Source organism: Homalodisca vitripennis, chromosome 6 (assembly GCF_021130785.1).
Source record: "Homalodisca vitripennis isolate AUS2020 chromosome 6, UT_GWSS_2.1, whole genome shotgun sequence".
NCBI classification, from domain to species: domain Eukaryota; kingdom Metazoa; phylum Arthropoda; class Insecta; order Hemiptera; family Cicadellidae; genus Homalodisca; species Homalodisca vitripennis.
In genome coordinates, this window is record NC_060212.1 from 139,871,607 (window position 1) to 139,888,885 (window position 17,279).

Genomic DNA, 17,279 nt, shown 5'->3' on the forward strand with positions numbered 1-17,279 from the left:
ATATGAATAAACAAATATTTATTTCAAAACTGTAAATTTACCCAAAAAGAAACATTTTACAATTATTATATGCCATACTTGCCGATAATAGGGCTGCAGAGAACTATAAAGTTACCAACAGCTTGTAAGGTTCTATAGGTTTAGGATTGTATTGTTTTATTAAACCGGTCCTACTGATTTATGAATGACCGCAACATAATATAACGATAGTTTATAAAGCAATCCAACAGAGTAATATCACAGTGTGTTACTAAGTGAAACTATATGATATCATTGGTATTTACTAAATTTGTTTTCAATTTTTTTGTTCTGAGATTTTTCCTAGTCATCATGGTAACTACTAACACCAACAAAATAATGTTGGAACTTTATTTTCTAATTAAAATCTTGAAGGCCTTTATATCAGGATCTATCGCATCGAAGAACAAGTAACTATATGAATTTAATGAGAACATGCCAGAACCTTAATAAAACGTATTGTTATAAATTGATTATAATATTGAAGCCACCCAGCGGCTGTACTAATATAAAATGCAAAGTTTTTAAAGACCACGTATTCGAAAATTTGCATACATTGCTTATACGATTTGTTATCACTTTCTACAGTGTCCAATTTCCCTGTATGTGTTTTCCAATTTAACATTCTAACAACCACTTGTCAAAATATCCGTGATATGAACAATATTTTATAACAAATTTAAAAATACCTCATCTAGTGCTCGGTTAAAACGCAAACTATTCAGGTTTCTAAACATTGTTAAAATAAAAATACATTAAATAAACAAGGAATAAAAAATTATTGCTTTCTGTGTCAGTAAACGTGTAGAACTAAATAGACCATATTTTCTTTTATAACAAAAATCAAGCAATTCGCTTCTACTTAGGAACATTTGCATACTTGTTTGAACTGCAGACTCAATTAATTGTTAATACTACAACATTTATAAATATTAATATAACGTATTCATCACTTATTAACTAAAATTTAATAACTAATTAGTCAGTATCATTTGCTGATTTCAAGAATCACATCAGAGCCAGACTGATTTAATGGATCACTCTACTACAATCTGGATTTTAATGGACAATTTCACGCCGTGTTAGAGCTTCATTATTCGCTGACACCGTAACATTGGTTGATCACTAAACTATTTATGAGTAGATTGGTCAGCGCAATGTTAAATATCTGTGCCATTTCGCTTCGTTTAATTGTACTTTTTATTGCCCTGTTTTCTTCACTGATACGTCGTTTTCATTAACTTAGCAATACTATTATTATTACTTACTGATTTAAAGGAGAAATTTTCTACTGTTCATCTATTTGTTATTTACTCCCTATTCCTAAGGACCCATTACAAGTAATTCCATAACATTTTTCCATAAACTATAGAATACTCGAAATATTTTAATAATAATGTGAAATCTTAACAATGTCATTTAGATTATGGTACATTAATATTAACGTTGAAAATATAATACTAATTAGGACTTGTATAATAGTAATAAACATAATACAATTATTTGTAATATTTTTATTTATTTAATGTTGATATTTTGAAATAAAATAGGGTCATTTGTGATCGGATTGCAAATCATATCAATTTTCTGAATCCAGCGATACAATCCAAATGCGTTAAATATTATTGATAAAGAACAAAATTCCTAATTTGTAATTTTTGTTATTCAAATAAAATTCATAATTCTAAATTTTCACTGAAAGAGGAAAGTGCCTTATTAATATTACGGTTAATAGTGCTTTAGCTAAAACAGTGGAACAATGATTTATTTCATGTTTGACTCATACAACAAATGCAATATGTGACACAAATTTGAACAATGTTCAAATACGTTCACATTTTAAACCACTTGACGACGGTGATTACCTAAGTGTTAATGGAACTGTTCTAATAAAAGCCCCATATTACGGAAATCTCAAATACAGAATAATGAAGGGTAATGAAATCATCTGGGTTTTAGTAGGCAATACCGTGTGAAAGTACTGCTCCAGCTTTCGGCAGTTGTATGAATTACCAATAGTATATAAGAACCGTTTCTTCTCTTGTTCAGGCCACTACTGAAGAATAGACATATTTTGAGTAATTCCGTATCTATAGTCAGTCTAGTGAAGTTTACACCCAGCTCATAGATACTGACCAAGAACGACGAGCCATATGGGTCTGGCGAAGCCTGTTTCTCGGTCATCACACTGCCAAGTGCCATCGTCCTCCAGCCGCACACTAGAGATGGTGAGACGTCCCTGGGGGTCTCTGTTGTAACGGTGACCCGGCTCCACCTCCAGGCCGTTGTGGCGCCACCGCACCACCCCCGAGCCCGAACTGTTCGCCTCACACTGCAGTATCACCTCCTCATGCTGTCTCACCAGATACTCTGTGGGCGCCGCCTCCTCGGTCGTGTTGCCGCCCCCACCACCGCCGTCCTCCCGGGACCTCCTGGACAACACGCCGTGCTGGTGGTGGCGCAGCGTCACCAGCGCCGTCGTCCGACCTGCAATATACACAGTTGCTATTATAATCTAACAATAATACATATTGTTGCGAGTGTCAGCAATATTACAACAACAATTAAAATCTGTTCTGTCTGAGACTGTCACTTCCCTGGAAGCTGAATAAAAGGAATGCCTACTTTGTTTTTTTTAGTAGAACAAAAGAAAAGTACGATCCTCCTGCAGTGAATTTGAAAAATGATGTATGCATGTACCAGTGAAAAAGAAGTAAACTGAAATTGATCGACCTACATAGATGTGAGTGGTCAATATTAAAACTAAAAATTCACCAAACGACTTTATAGGCTATGGCACAAAATGATAGTTTTTATTGAACAGATCTTCCTAAATTTCAATCTTTTTGAGGATGGCTGAAACGTTATAATTTACACTATAATGTAACAATCTGTATATAAAATTAATGTTTTAAATATATCCTATCAGTACATCAAGTATGATGTTTTTGATGATTAGTAAATTATAAAGATTTATGATTACTAAGAAACTATTTATGAACTATACTGCATGCCAGTACCTAATCAGAGATTTATAAACATAATAGAGTTAATAAAATAATCATAAATTAAGGAACTTGTGTATTATTTTTCGCACAGCTTTTGATCGAACTTTTTTCTCGAAGGCGATAAGTGGATCAAAGTGAGTGATTTGTAATAATATTGTGAAATCATTAATTAAGTTTGCATAGGATTTTATATTCGATATGCACATCATATTTTAACCTCCTAAGGCCTGGGCGTACTTTTAAAAGGACAATAATTTGTACTTAAGTAAAACCCAAGTTCAATGTACACCTGTAAGTCACTAAGACCCAATGTCCTGCAAGAAGGACAACATTTTGTACTCAAGTAAAACCCAGGGAAATTTTAAACTTTGGAATAAGTGTTTTTTTAATAATTTCTTATTCAATAACCTACTTAGACACTATAAAAAACAAAATTTAACAGTATATTTGATATATTTATACAATTTTGTATAGTCCTTTTAAAAGTACACCAGGTTTTCATCGGGTAAAATACAGGGTAGTGAAATCAAGAGACATAATTTTTTTAAACTTAACTTTATTTCATTTTAGTTTAATCAAACAGTTAAAAATTCAATTTAGTTAAAAAAGGCTTAATATTTTTTAAATTAAAATATGGTTTCCTGTTTCTTTGTTGCTATTAAAAATAATGGACCTTACACTTGTACACATCTCTGATGTTTTCTTTAAACACATAGTTACACTAGTTGTTTATAAGTTAAAAAGGGCTTAACATTGATGAAAGTTAAAACACAGTTCCTTTGTTCTACTAAACATAAATGGACCTTACATTTGGTACACATTACCTATGTTTTTCTTTGAACATTTGGAGTTTTTACATCTCTGCTGTACTCCTGGCGTAATTTCAGGTAAGTGGTTCCCATGTGTCCTAAATCTCACACTGGAAGTTCCTGGGATTTCTTCCAGGTGTAACCTCTTCATCTGTGAGGTACTCTGAATCTTCACTGTCACTAAGAATAGAGTTTGATTCAATTAAATACTCTCCGTAATCCATCTTGTACTTTTTTAGTTGTGCCACTTTTTTTAATGGTATGTTTGACTTGATCTAGTCTTCTCAGTAGCAAAGCCAGGAATTGGATATGGCTAAATCAAACAGGTGCATTATCTAGTGGTCCACTTCCTTCTCCGTTGTCTGGAAGAACAATATGATTAGCATACGGTCTGCCATATCAACACCTCCCATATGTGTATTGTACGCCTTTATCACTTGAGGCTGAGGCACTGTAATGTACTTTTTTCTGTCTTTGACCAACTACGAACCATCCAATAGATCTATTACTGGTTGGTTTTGGATATCCCTCACCAAATCAGTATCTTGGTCATCATCCTCCGAAATATCCATGTCGGAGTCATCAAGCTGGTTGATGGTGTTCATAATTTCTGCATTGTTTTACTGGAACAATTAAATTATGTTATCCATGGCTGTAAAAAAGTTTTTTGTAACTTTAAATAAGAGCGAAAACTTCATAGGCCTAAATGTTCATCCTTTTTGAAGTTTAAATTAACTAAAATAAATGTGTAAAACAGGTAAATTTATTAAAAATTGTCTATTTTCCTAAAAAGTGTCAACAATTACAGGAAACACATCTATATGAAATGTGTAGTCACTTAAAGCCTGGTGTCCTTATATTAGGACAATCCACTTTTGAGATAAAAAGAGTTTTAAAACCCAATGTACTTTTATAAGGACACATCTTCTAATGATAAAAACCAGTCTTTTACAGTAGATTTTCAATGGGTTTCAACTTGTATATACTAGCTATATATATTATACTGCAAGTTTCTAATGAGAAAATATTAACAATCAATATTTTTAAATACTTACAATTATGTTGAAAATAAAGCCTCCGCTTCCTTGGTGAAGCCATCTTTCTGGAGGTTATGTTTATGGCTAAACTAGCCAGCTAACTGAACACACATGTGATGACTGACAACCTAAAAAAACAACAAGTCAGCAGAGTTGCCAACCGTTAACATACAAATATTTCGTTCTTGGTAAAAAAAAATCCCCAAAACTCTGTCCTTCTAAAAGTACATTAGTTTTAACTTGAAAAATGTGGAAAAATCCCTGGGTCTTACCGAAGTAGAAATATTTGTACTTTTAAAAGAACATCAGGTTTTTTGCTTAAACATTTTAATTTTTCCCTTGGGTCTTAGGAGGATAACGCTACAATGTTTTAAACCAAACCATAAGTTTGAAACGAAGCAAAACAACCTCAAAAATAATTTTTTTGACATAGCCTGCAATAGAGACATAGAACCTTACTTAAAATCACTCATTGTAGACCCGCAAAGAAGGTTTTAATGTAAGCTGAAACTTAAGTATTTAAACTGTGTTCTTATATACGAAACAACACCAATTGTAAAATTATTAATGATACCGCATTGTAGTTGTTCCTAATGATGTTATTGTGCCGTTGCAGAAATTGAAGCCAGGATAATCATTTTATAACCTGCATTATAGAGACAATATACAGTACTTATGATAGATTGACTGTAAATTCAATGGAAATAGTAATATTGTACAGTTTAGAGGGAAAAACGTGCATAATAATAAAAAAACATTAAAAAATAACAGCGCTCAATTAATTGAAATTCCACATTCACTTGTCATCAAAACGTAACATTACATAAAAAATGTTTGAAGTACAGAATAAAATAATAAGATTATAATGCATTTGATAAGGAGATTTCAATTTGATAATGGGCTGTTATTGCCCTGTATAATTTAGTTCTAAAAACGCAAGGTGATTAATATGGAAAACAGGAGAAAAACTTGTTCAGAAGGTTTGCGACAAATCCACTGAATATAAGATTCCTAATTTTTCAGTTTTTCAATTGAAATCTAAACTATGTTCAAATAATTTCTGAATAAACTTTATTAATCTCGTACTTGAGCGTAAAGATTGTGTTTGTTATTTTTAATGATTAATGAAACGGTAGAGCCATGGTCAGCTGTATTCTTATCAATCACTTCAAAATGGTTTTTTTATTTCGTGTATTGAAATAGCCTATGTAATGAAATACTGCTTTACATCATATTCCTAGCTTACAATTTACAAACTGATTACTTTTCCCTGGATAAAACTACGATGTAATTTATGATTCAAACAAACATGCAGTTGCTAGTGGATTAGATATTTTAATTAATTTTCCATCGCGGTAGCTTGCACATAATGTACTCAGGCACACGTGTACGGCCGGCACTGTGTGAACTGATATACCGATTGATGTTGTGATAGCGTTTGAACTTGTACAAGCACCGACTGTTTGTTGACACTCGACCCAAACTGTTGTTCAACACGCAAGACATAATTAGATAACAACACTTGTCAGCAAACTCCACATTAACTCTGTAGTTTCACCATGCTTCCTATTTACTACTGTCAGCTATTTCAGATACTATTTTTACATTTTTAATATAATCAGGTCAAACACCTGTGTTAAATTTGATGTAATAATTGCAAGCTATCAGAGCGCTGGAACCTGTAACAGACCGGTGAAATTGTATTCAAAATTAAAGTCTGTAGTTCATTTAATTCTTAATATATCCTGTGGAGGGGCAAAGAAAAGTCACTTTTGCAGATAGAAGAGAAATTCTTGCGTCATAATCACACTCGGACTTTTATAAATAAATGAAAGTTAATGCAAAATTTAATTTCTACCGATAAAACTGTTTCTAATTATTCTGAAGTACGGAAAATTTAATATTCAGCCCATAGACGCACATGCACCAACCGTACACCCCATGTTGTGTATACAACAATTAAGCTTTAAGTCAATGAAATGCAAATTTTGAAATGTATGAGTCAATTTTTTGCATGCATACAGACAAATATAAAGAATAAACATATTGCCAGATCCTTTAATGTTAAAACTCAGCCTGTGAAATGTATTGTAAGTCAAAGAACAGGCAGTTATAGTTCAACTATACCGATTTATGCTGAACCATAAAGATTTTTAATGGTGCCAAACAATTAAAACCTATTGCAACATATTGAATCATCACTATTATAACGATATGAACGTACTACTCTTAACAAATCAGAATATTGTAACCTTTAAAAATATAAATATGCATATAAGGTTTTTAAATAAAACGTAAAAACCACCGTGGACCATTTCAACACTATAAGTTCAATGGTTATTTCCACCGAATGGATGCAAAAACAACGGACAATACAATTTACATAGAATGGATCCCAAATCCGACCGTGTAGCCATGACATTTAGTGAACACCGCCACCATTGGGTAACAACCAACAACGGGTGGATCGGAACGGATATTGCCTATCCGGCCAGTAAAAGGCACATTGACACTGCCACAAATGTTACAACACCATTGCCGCGCAATCGCTTCTGCTTTCATGCCAATGTATAATGTTCAGTGAATATCTTTGCGTTCTATTGTTCGTAGAAAAGCCATTACCTTCAGGATTTGGTTTTGTCCTGTTGTAATAAACCGATTATATCGTACTAAAGGAAGTTTATAGTAGAAAATGTAATATAAATGTTACATAACTACAAATTTGTTTTGTTTTATTAACTATAAATGAGATATTTTTCAGTAAAATCTGATCTTCTTACTGTACAATATGACCTGTAACAAATATTTTACAGTCAATATTGTAATAACAAATTTCGTGAGTAGTCTATATAGAATGGAATTTAAATCAATATATAATTAATTCTTTTTATAGAAAATAAAATTGGTTTCACACAAATATAAACGTAACCCCCAACTTGTTACATATGAAGATATTTATTTATTTGTTATGACAGAGAATATTCGATACGCTGTAAAGGGGACATAAACATGTATCAGCAATTCCTGAACATGCATCAGTCCTTACTTAACTATTTTACTGATTTGTATACAAATTAAAACGAAACACCTAAATTGTAGACAATATAACGGTAAATAAAAGATATTAATTATGAGATACAACTGTATGAATGTGTCATTTAACAATAATATTGAGTTAGATCTATTGTAAAAGACGATAATCAGATGTATTATAAGAGAAAGAAAATTTAGTTTAACATTTAACAGAATACAGTACCGTACCGTATACATAAATAGATTAAAACACAGAATACAGAAAATCATGAATTTAAATAGTAATTACGTAAATACTAAAACAAATTGAAATATTACTAACTAAAATTTTATATTCCACCTGATTACACACACAGTAGGTAGAACTAATAAACAAATACTTGATCATGATTAGCCTTACGGCTATCAATATAAAATATATAAATATAAGGTTAAGAAAATTAGGATAATATCATTAAATTCATACAATACTGATCATACGTCTTATTTATTTAATACTTAAACACACACACATATATATATATATATATATATATATATATATATATATATATATAAATACAGATTTAAATTAAAATTGTGAAACTTAGTCTAAGAAACAATAGAAAACATTGTTCAACATTTTAAAATTGTAGGTTTAGTATGTTCTTCTTTTATTGACGTTTTCTAAGACCTGTTCTCCTTTTTTTAATGTGTCGTTAGAGTTGCTGGAATATATGAATCTGTCTTCTCCTTAAAAGGCGTTTTGTAGAACAGACATGATAAAAAAGTAGCCAATTTCTAAATGATCCTTCCTTTAATTATAGGCAAAAAAACGCGAAAACTCATTTTCCAGTTGGTAATTTCAAACAAACTTTTAATACGATAGTAAGTAAATTTAAAGGAAAGTGGAATTTCAACATAACATTAATAAGGTTTTGTGTGTTTTTTCTTAAATTATTTTTATGCACTATACGAAATATGTACAACAATACATACTAAATATACCTTCAACACTTGCTATTGTATTTGATATTACTATGAAAGTTTAAAGATGTTTTATTTTACTTTATTTAAAAAAGATTAATTTACTTTTGTACGTTGTATCAATCACAAGCGTTAAAGTTTAAATAATGTCGATAAGAAAGTTCAAACAGTTGGCAGATTTGCTGCTAGGGTGCGCCAGCTGCCAAATATGAGGCCAGTGACACCGCCACACACTGCCGCCATTTACAGGACGTTGCCTCCCGTTAAATCCACATTTGACCTCCGTTTCCCGTTATCCCTCCCCCTCACAACTGTGTTTTATTGGTACCTTTCACGTTGGCAAGTATCTTATAAGCTTCTTTAACACGAAGCACGTATTCTGTTCTTCACTTAGCGCCAGAGCGTGTTTCCCATCACATCCCTTAAAGACGAAGTTTAATGATTTCTTTCCTAAGTTATATAGTATGTTATATTCTTTGAAAATTTTAGATCGAAATCAGTATTATATGTCACGGAAATTCCTATATTCATGACTTTTAAAAAATTAATAATAGGAATAAGTTATTATTTAAGAATTAACACTTTCGTTTACTTACGAAGGTCACCCACTGAGAAACCTCCATAATGCAAATGTATATTACATAGTACGTTTCAAACCAATAGAAATAATATTATAATATACAAATTGTGGTATGTAATTATTTAATAATTTAACAAAATAATAACTCACATTATTACAACATGTAGTTCCTCGGCATAGTTTTTTCCATGCAAAACCACTTTAAATTGGTCAAATCGTCGTTATAATTTGGGAATTTTATCTTTATATAAATTTTGGTCTTTGTCATTTATGACACTGTGCATGCAAATAGGTGGTATTCTATAGTGTATTCTAAAAGTAAAATTGATAAATTTTTATTTATACACACGATTTAAAAACCTATAAATTTAGAGTTACGCCACTCCAAAATTGAAATCAATAAATATTCTATTCGGTATTGGTATTATTAATGATTGCAGAAAACATACTATTATTAAATTATATCATAAAAATCAACATTACCTGTGATCCACATTTCGCATGAAATTAATGCAGTTTCCCCCTGGTTTAAAACCCAGTGCCACCAAGACCCTGCACTTCACTATGGCACCTTCATTGAAACTTGCTACTGCCTCTGTGACACCAAACTTCAAAGTTTTCAGTCTAACAAAAATCGTCTTAGGCAATCTAGACCAGATAACACCATTTACCGATTCATTCCGGTTCTGGGTTTTCCCATGAAAGCATTTTTTGAGGAGTTTAGGCTCAACCAAGTCCTTAAAAATTGGCTTTATTGCACTCATTACATCTGCAGGGAGGTAAAATGCTCACTGTGTTTGTAGGGCTTTTCTTCAGTTTCAGCTTTTCTGAACTTGCACCAACTATACTTTCCTACAGGACACAGACCATGTTGAGGAGTTTCATCACTTGATAAAATATGAAAATATTCCGCCCATATGGCACGCTTCGTTTCATATACTGTATAACTATTCTGACAACTCCTTCTTATAGGTAGGCCATAGTATTTGGTGATGATACCAATCGCTGTATCTGTAAGCCTTCTTCTGCCAGAAATTGTTTTTGAAATGACAACCACAACATAAACAAAACATTGTCAAGACAATCATATGGTTGGCTGCAGTCAATCAAAATGTCTAAATAACACCTAAACATTAGCAAACATAGAATAAGAAACATTCACATTACTAAACAGAGAGTATAACTCTTTACATTCAAAACAAAAAACATTACTATGTGAAGTGGTTACATCCTGTGAAATGAAAAATCTGTTAGGTAGTCAATAAATTTGTGCAGCACTTTAATTAAATATTTTTTTAACAATGAAATATCTATAGAAGCTATAAGTGTTATATATCAAATTAAAGAGAAAGAAATGTAGAATATAAATAGTTAAAAAACAAAATTGGAAAAAATTCCATTTTTTTGCTGTCCGAACCCCCTTAACACTATCTATTTTTTATTATTTTGAATCCTGTATCAGATTTAAGAGATGGAGATTCGGAGTTAAGGATAACCATAACAAATTTTTAAACAATCGGAATACACAAATTAAATGTTGCCTTTGCGGGAGTGAAAAATTTGAATTAAATATACTAATGCGTTAACTTAGTTCAGAGATACATACATGTTAAAACATAGGAACATTATCGTTAATTTTCGTTCATCGTATTCATATCTTTAACCAAAACATATTGTTGATATTTGTTTATTGTAAACGGAGTGCATTGGGGAAGGGTATGCTGCACAAACTTATTTGTGGAACTAGTATGTATGGTATATATATATATATATATATATATATATATATATATATATATATATATATATATATTATTGGATCTTAAATATAGGTTACACTGTGGGATACGACCACATATTTAGCAGGGTAATCTGGGCTTACCGTCCGCTTGCGTTATTCACTGCTAAGCCTGTTAAACATCTAAGGCTGGTAGAACATGTCATAAGCATATGGGAAAATGAGATTTTCTAGATCAGCAAAAACATCGCAACAAAGTATGAATAGTAACATAATAACAAATGTGTAAATAACAAATGTGTAAATAACATTAAATATGCAAGTACTTAGTTTATTTGAAAAAAACCATAAAGTAACAATGATATGTGTACACATTGAGACGCAAGTAACCAAGTAAAAAGTTGACCTACAGATCTGCGATAAAACTTTAGGGGTAGCTATGATGTAAAGACCAAGCTTGGAATTTAACACACGTCTCGTATGAATGTCACATTGCATATAGTAAATTTCAATTTAAAAAATGAGCAATTGTTTCTGAACAGTACAAATGTTACAAATAGATATTACTTGTGAAGAAAACAGGATTTTTCCGGACATTTGCCATCGTTCAGTGAAACAAGAAATCAGTAACACTACGTTTCGAGATCTGCAATCTGATCTCTTCTTCAGGTAAAGAACTAACCTAATACATAATAATTAATGTCCGGAAAAATCCTGTATCCTTCACAATCCTTCCATCGTCAAAAATAACCTTCAAACAAAGAAATGATATTACTTAATATAATTTGTTTATAACCGCAAGTTCTACTGAAATATTTATGATTTATTAAAACCTTTACCCCATATTAGTTTTAATATATTATGACAAATAACAATACTGCTAATAGATGAGGATTATAGAGTAAATATGTTACCGTAGCGTATGTAGTTTACAAATGGAAAACTCATTATGAGTATAAATATTATTTTTAGGGTAAGTTTATAAACTATACAATTGTTTGAAGTGTAGCATGATAGCTTATCATAATACTATTACAAACCTTAGGGTATGGCCTAAAATAGTGACTTTCATTACAAGCTACAAACTTTTGTAAAATAAATAGGTATTCATTTGGTAAATAATTAAAATATGGAATATTTACATACATTTAGGTTAATAGCTGAAAATATGGTTTTGTTATTTATATGGACAAAATTATAGTAACATTTTAGTCTTTTTCATTATTAAAAATTCCAAAAAAAACAATGTTACATTTGTATTCTATAATCCGTTTTCGTGGACAGTAATTGTTTTAGTTTTTCATACTGAAAAACGTACTATGTTTTTTGTTCATTATGTAACATACTTATCCAAACATTATAGATTGGAACGTTGCATGTGTTTCAGAGAAATAATCATTTGAAAATCTGCTACTCTTCGGTGAAATAAAGATCTTACTACAGAAATGATCCTGTGAAGTATGATCTTAATTTGGTGAAAGCCAAGAGCATATAGGATAATCTAACGCGTTCTCTGGACTATTATATGGGTCACCAATGGCGTTAATAAGGTAACTTGTTTGAGGGAAGCACATTTAAAAAATTAATACTGTTGCCAAACACTAGATAATAATACACAACGTTACAGGAGACGGTGCACGCTCCGTTATCGTTTGCAACACTCCACATAGACTATTGGCATTGGAGTCAGCATGTCCTGAAGGCCAACACCATGAGTGCGATGTGTTTTTAACTGTTGTAAGTACCGAAATTATTCAGAGATTTTGAAGGTATATTTTGAAGGTATAGTAGTGAACAAATGGATTAACATATTCAAATATAAGATACATAACACCAGTAATGCCTTGAAGAAAACTTGTTTTTCTAGATGTATTGCATTGTATATAATTTACACTCCGTATATGCAGCCAATTTTATACTGGATAACAGATACGTCCTTTTTAAATGTCTACGCCTCTAGCAAAAATATACTTGCGTTCTACACGGCTCAATGTCTCTGTACTCTCAGTGTTAGTTTAAAAGAATATAGATAACTACGAACTTGATACTTTACACGCCAGCCATCAAATCTAATGGTGTGTGATTTGATCATGTTTCTTTCAAATCTATGTATTTATGGTTTTGCGTTTTATTCACTTAACCTAGGTATTATATGAAAATATGTAATCTCTTTTTCCCTCGAATTTTAGTCATGGAGCCAATGGTTCTTTGGACCATAATAATGCTTAGTCCCTCTGTTTTATTTTATTCAGCTACTGTAAATATATCGTCCCGTAACATCAAACGAAGTCAATTTTTAATTACTTAAGTGAACACATTAACAGTACTGATAATTAAATTGCATTTCATAAGAATGTTTAAGTAATATCAAGATAAAAGTAAAGACTTTTATTTCATCAATACATATATAGTAAAATTTAGATAATAATGACTTACTGTTAATGCTACGACGTAACTTACGTATTTGCCCAGGTACCGCCATTACTTTTTTTATCTGGCTATTAACTTAACCAAATCAGATATAAACTCCTGGTGTTCCAAATTAAATTTTGGCCACTTTCAACATTTTTAAAATTCAATTTTTCAAATTCATAAAATTATTCATATTTTTGGTCAAAAGTATAATTTTTATACAATAATTATAGTAATCAGATGTAAGATTCTTTTTTTTCTACATTTCTTAAGTACGATATTACAATCTAAGTTTTATGGTCCCAAGAACCTACGCATACCCCATAAAGCATTATTTGAAGCACAGTTTTCATGCTTTGAAAAGGTGAGAATCAGTTCTTTGTAACTGGTTTACTTATATGCCAAAAAGGGGTAAATAAGCAATAGAATTATATAATACTATTGATAATTGATAATTTTAAATACAGAAAACGCATTATGAACATATTTAACTCAATAAAACTTGAACTAAGTATTAAGTACATCAATACTCATTTTAGTTCCATTTCAATAGTGGTTTCAATCAGGGTTTTAGTGCAAAAAGGTGTTTCTATGAATTCAAACAGATAAACAAAGAATAGAGTAAAAAGTGTGCTGACGGTTTATTGTATGAAAAACCACACAACACGCAGGATGTGTATAGAATTACCTTATTCTGTATCGAACTAGATAATAAATTTTGTCTATTACTCACCAGTTGTTGGAACGGACCATAGAAATATCGCCACTATAAACACTGAATTTGTGATGGATATTAACTTGAGAAAACAACACATGCCGATAGCATTATAGTACACTGTCACTTATCACTTCTTAATCACTGTCTTCCATGCAGTTATTGGAAACGAAAACAACAATATGGAAATATAAGACAATCTTCTAAAAACTGTCTTTAATTAGAGGTATTTATAGATATTTTATAAATACAGGCTACGTCTTATTTTATAGTTTTAATAACAGCACACCAACAGTATATCTATAACGAGAACGTTGATCGGGCTAGCCTCCGCGAAGGATCAAGGTCCAGGGACGACTGGCGGCGACAGCGGCGGCAGACGCGTGGAGATGTTGTCATGGTGACGGACGCAGCGACGCACTGGGGGCGTATCGAGCGCCGCGACGCCTCAATCTGTACCGGAAGCGGTGCTCACCAGCGCATCTGTTACATTGGAGATACCCATGACAGTATTCTTCGCTTAGCCATTTTACTCAACATTCCCTTTGAGGAAATGTCCGAACTTTTAGTGGCTAAACAAGTTTAATGACTGCGGCGAACGCTTACTGTGGTCATAAAACTTTTCTTTGATATTCTGAAGTTAGATTTACCATATGAAACCAATTAGGACTACTTGAATTTTCTATAGACAACAAATTCCACTTATATAATGTCTGGTGGTTTGTGTGAAGTACGGTTAATATATTCTTTAATTGTTAACTACGATTTATGGAACAATTAAAAATATACCAGATCTGAAAATTCTCAGAAGTGTGATATATAATTTACATTTATATTTTAAATAATATATGAAGTAATGTACTAGATGCAATTTATAATAATATGTCATTTAACATAAAAATAAAGAATGTATTAAATATAGTTGTGCATTGCAGAAAACGTTGTTATATTGAGAATACTAATTCGTAATTCAGTGTATTTAATTTATTATTCCCTCATCAAACAGTTATTGGCATTTAAAATATTTACGTATTGTGAAAAGTGAGTCGATTAAATAGTTATTTCTAACTAATGACAAATATTGAACAGAATGACATACACTCGATGAGAATAGAAGAAAAACTAGGAAGCGAGGCTATGGCCAGAAAAAATATTAATGAGAACGAGTTTTTGAACTACTAGCAGTTACCCGTGGCTTCTCACGCAATTTCGTAGGTTTTACACTTGAGCACTTCTAGTTCGAGTGAATTATATATTTGACGCCAATGCTGCATTTTTCTATTTGTCACCATTAAAAAAATGAAATAAAAAAGATTATAGACTCTTAGAGCAATTGGAAAATTCTTTAAATATTACTAAATGTTAATAAAAACAATTTGGAAAAAGATTATATCTATGGTAATTGTAATTTGCATATTGATATATATATATATATATATATATATATATATATATAGATATATATATACTCGTGTATATATATATATATATATATATATATATATACTGTGTATGTATAAGTATATGTATATATATATATACATATACTTATACATACACAGTTCTAAGAAGCCTTCTTTTGTCAAAAGACAACTAATATTGGTTTTCATAACAGTCTTAAATAAATAGTAAATATAAAATGCTGTCAAGGCTCTTTCAATTTATATTTTACAACTTTTGAAACCGACTTAGGATTTTTTAACTGCTTTGTTAACCAGTGGGTTGAAACCGGAGGGATTTTCGAAATAAGAATAGGCGTCTATTCGTTCCAACCTAACTTCAAAATATTATTATTGATTCTATTAACATCTGATAAAGAATACTAGTCTCCTTTTATTCAGAACACGATATAAAAATCATAACGGTTAAACTTATTTTTATTGTAATCAATTATTTATTAAAAACTGTTTAAATTTCCAACAAAATCTGGAATGTAAAGAACGTGATATATAGATTATTATAATAAGTCCATTGCATTAATTTAAAAACTACATTTAGTGAAATGAGGGGGGAATTTGGTATCGGAACCATTGTACTCTATAAGGTTAACTAAGGGTGAAGGTACTCGCTTCCCAAACATTAGTTAAAAGGACGAACCTCCATACCTAAGTTAAGGTGCATACCTATTGGTCCCAACTATGAGTGTATACAGTCACCGTAACCAAAGTCGTTATTGCCATATAATAAATTATGATGGAAACAAACTAAGAGATCGACTTCAGATGTCATCATATTTCTTGACAAATTATAGGCATATTACTGATGATGAGAGTAAAATATCTTATAATATTAATCAGTGTAATTATGAAAAGTAATATTATTATTAAGTGTCCAAGTTATACAACAATGAGCGAGGCCGTTCTTTGTACAGGTAACCGGTGATCGATATTATCCTGGCCATCAGACGGCCTATCTTGCCATCGATGATACTTTGGAAATAACTTCTGCACATTGAGGGGAATGCCACAAATAAAATAACAACCTTTAACTCCATATCAGTAATTGATTGCTGTTTTAAATTTTAGATAATTACCATTCAATAGAACCTTAGTCGAGTAAGTGAGAGAAAATATGTGTTGCATTTTATTCATATCAAGTGTTTTATTAAAACAATAGAGGAATTGTTCTTAATAAAGAAAATTATCTCCAAATACGCTTGGTTTTACATTTTTCAAAATGAGGGGATATTGAAAGGATTGTAAACATGAAACGATAATACTTTTCTTAGATTTTCCTACATTTTTCATACGTTTACAGACTTAAAACTGGCCGTCATACAACTACGTAAGTTCACTACTGCATATAGTTACTAGTTAGCTGGCACAAGTTTTGTTTTTATTATCGTGTCTGACGGTAGGGTAAATTTATCTAATGATTTAGAACAAGCAACTTGTGTACCAAACAATGAAAATTTGAATTTGTTTCCAAGAAAATAATCGATGAAAAACTTTTTTATTTACAGA

The 17,279-nt window shown here is 31.2% G+C and overlaps 1 protein-coding gene and 1 pseudogene across 1 annotated transcript in view; both read right to left on the reverse strand.

Annotated features, from left to right (window-relative positions):
• LOC124364950 (hemicentin-2) overlaps window positions 1-17,279 on the reverse strand; it is a 389,918-nt gene that overhangs the window by 18,629 nt on the left and 354,010 nt on the right. The window contains exon 2 of the mRNA XM_046820797.1: window positions 2,155-2,505. Coding sequence (XP_046676753.1) covers window positions 2,155-2,505 — 351 coding nt within the window. The remainder of the gene's footprint in view (window positions 1-2,154; window positions 2,506-17,279) is intronic.
• LOC124365645 lies at window positions 12,573-12,657 on the reverse strand (annotated as a pseudogene).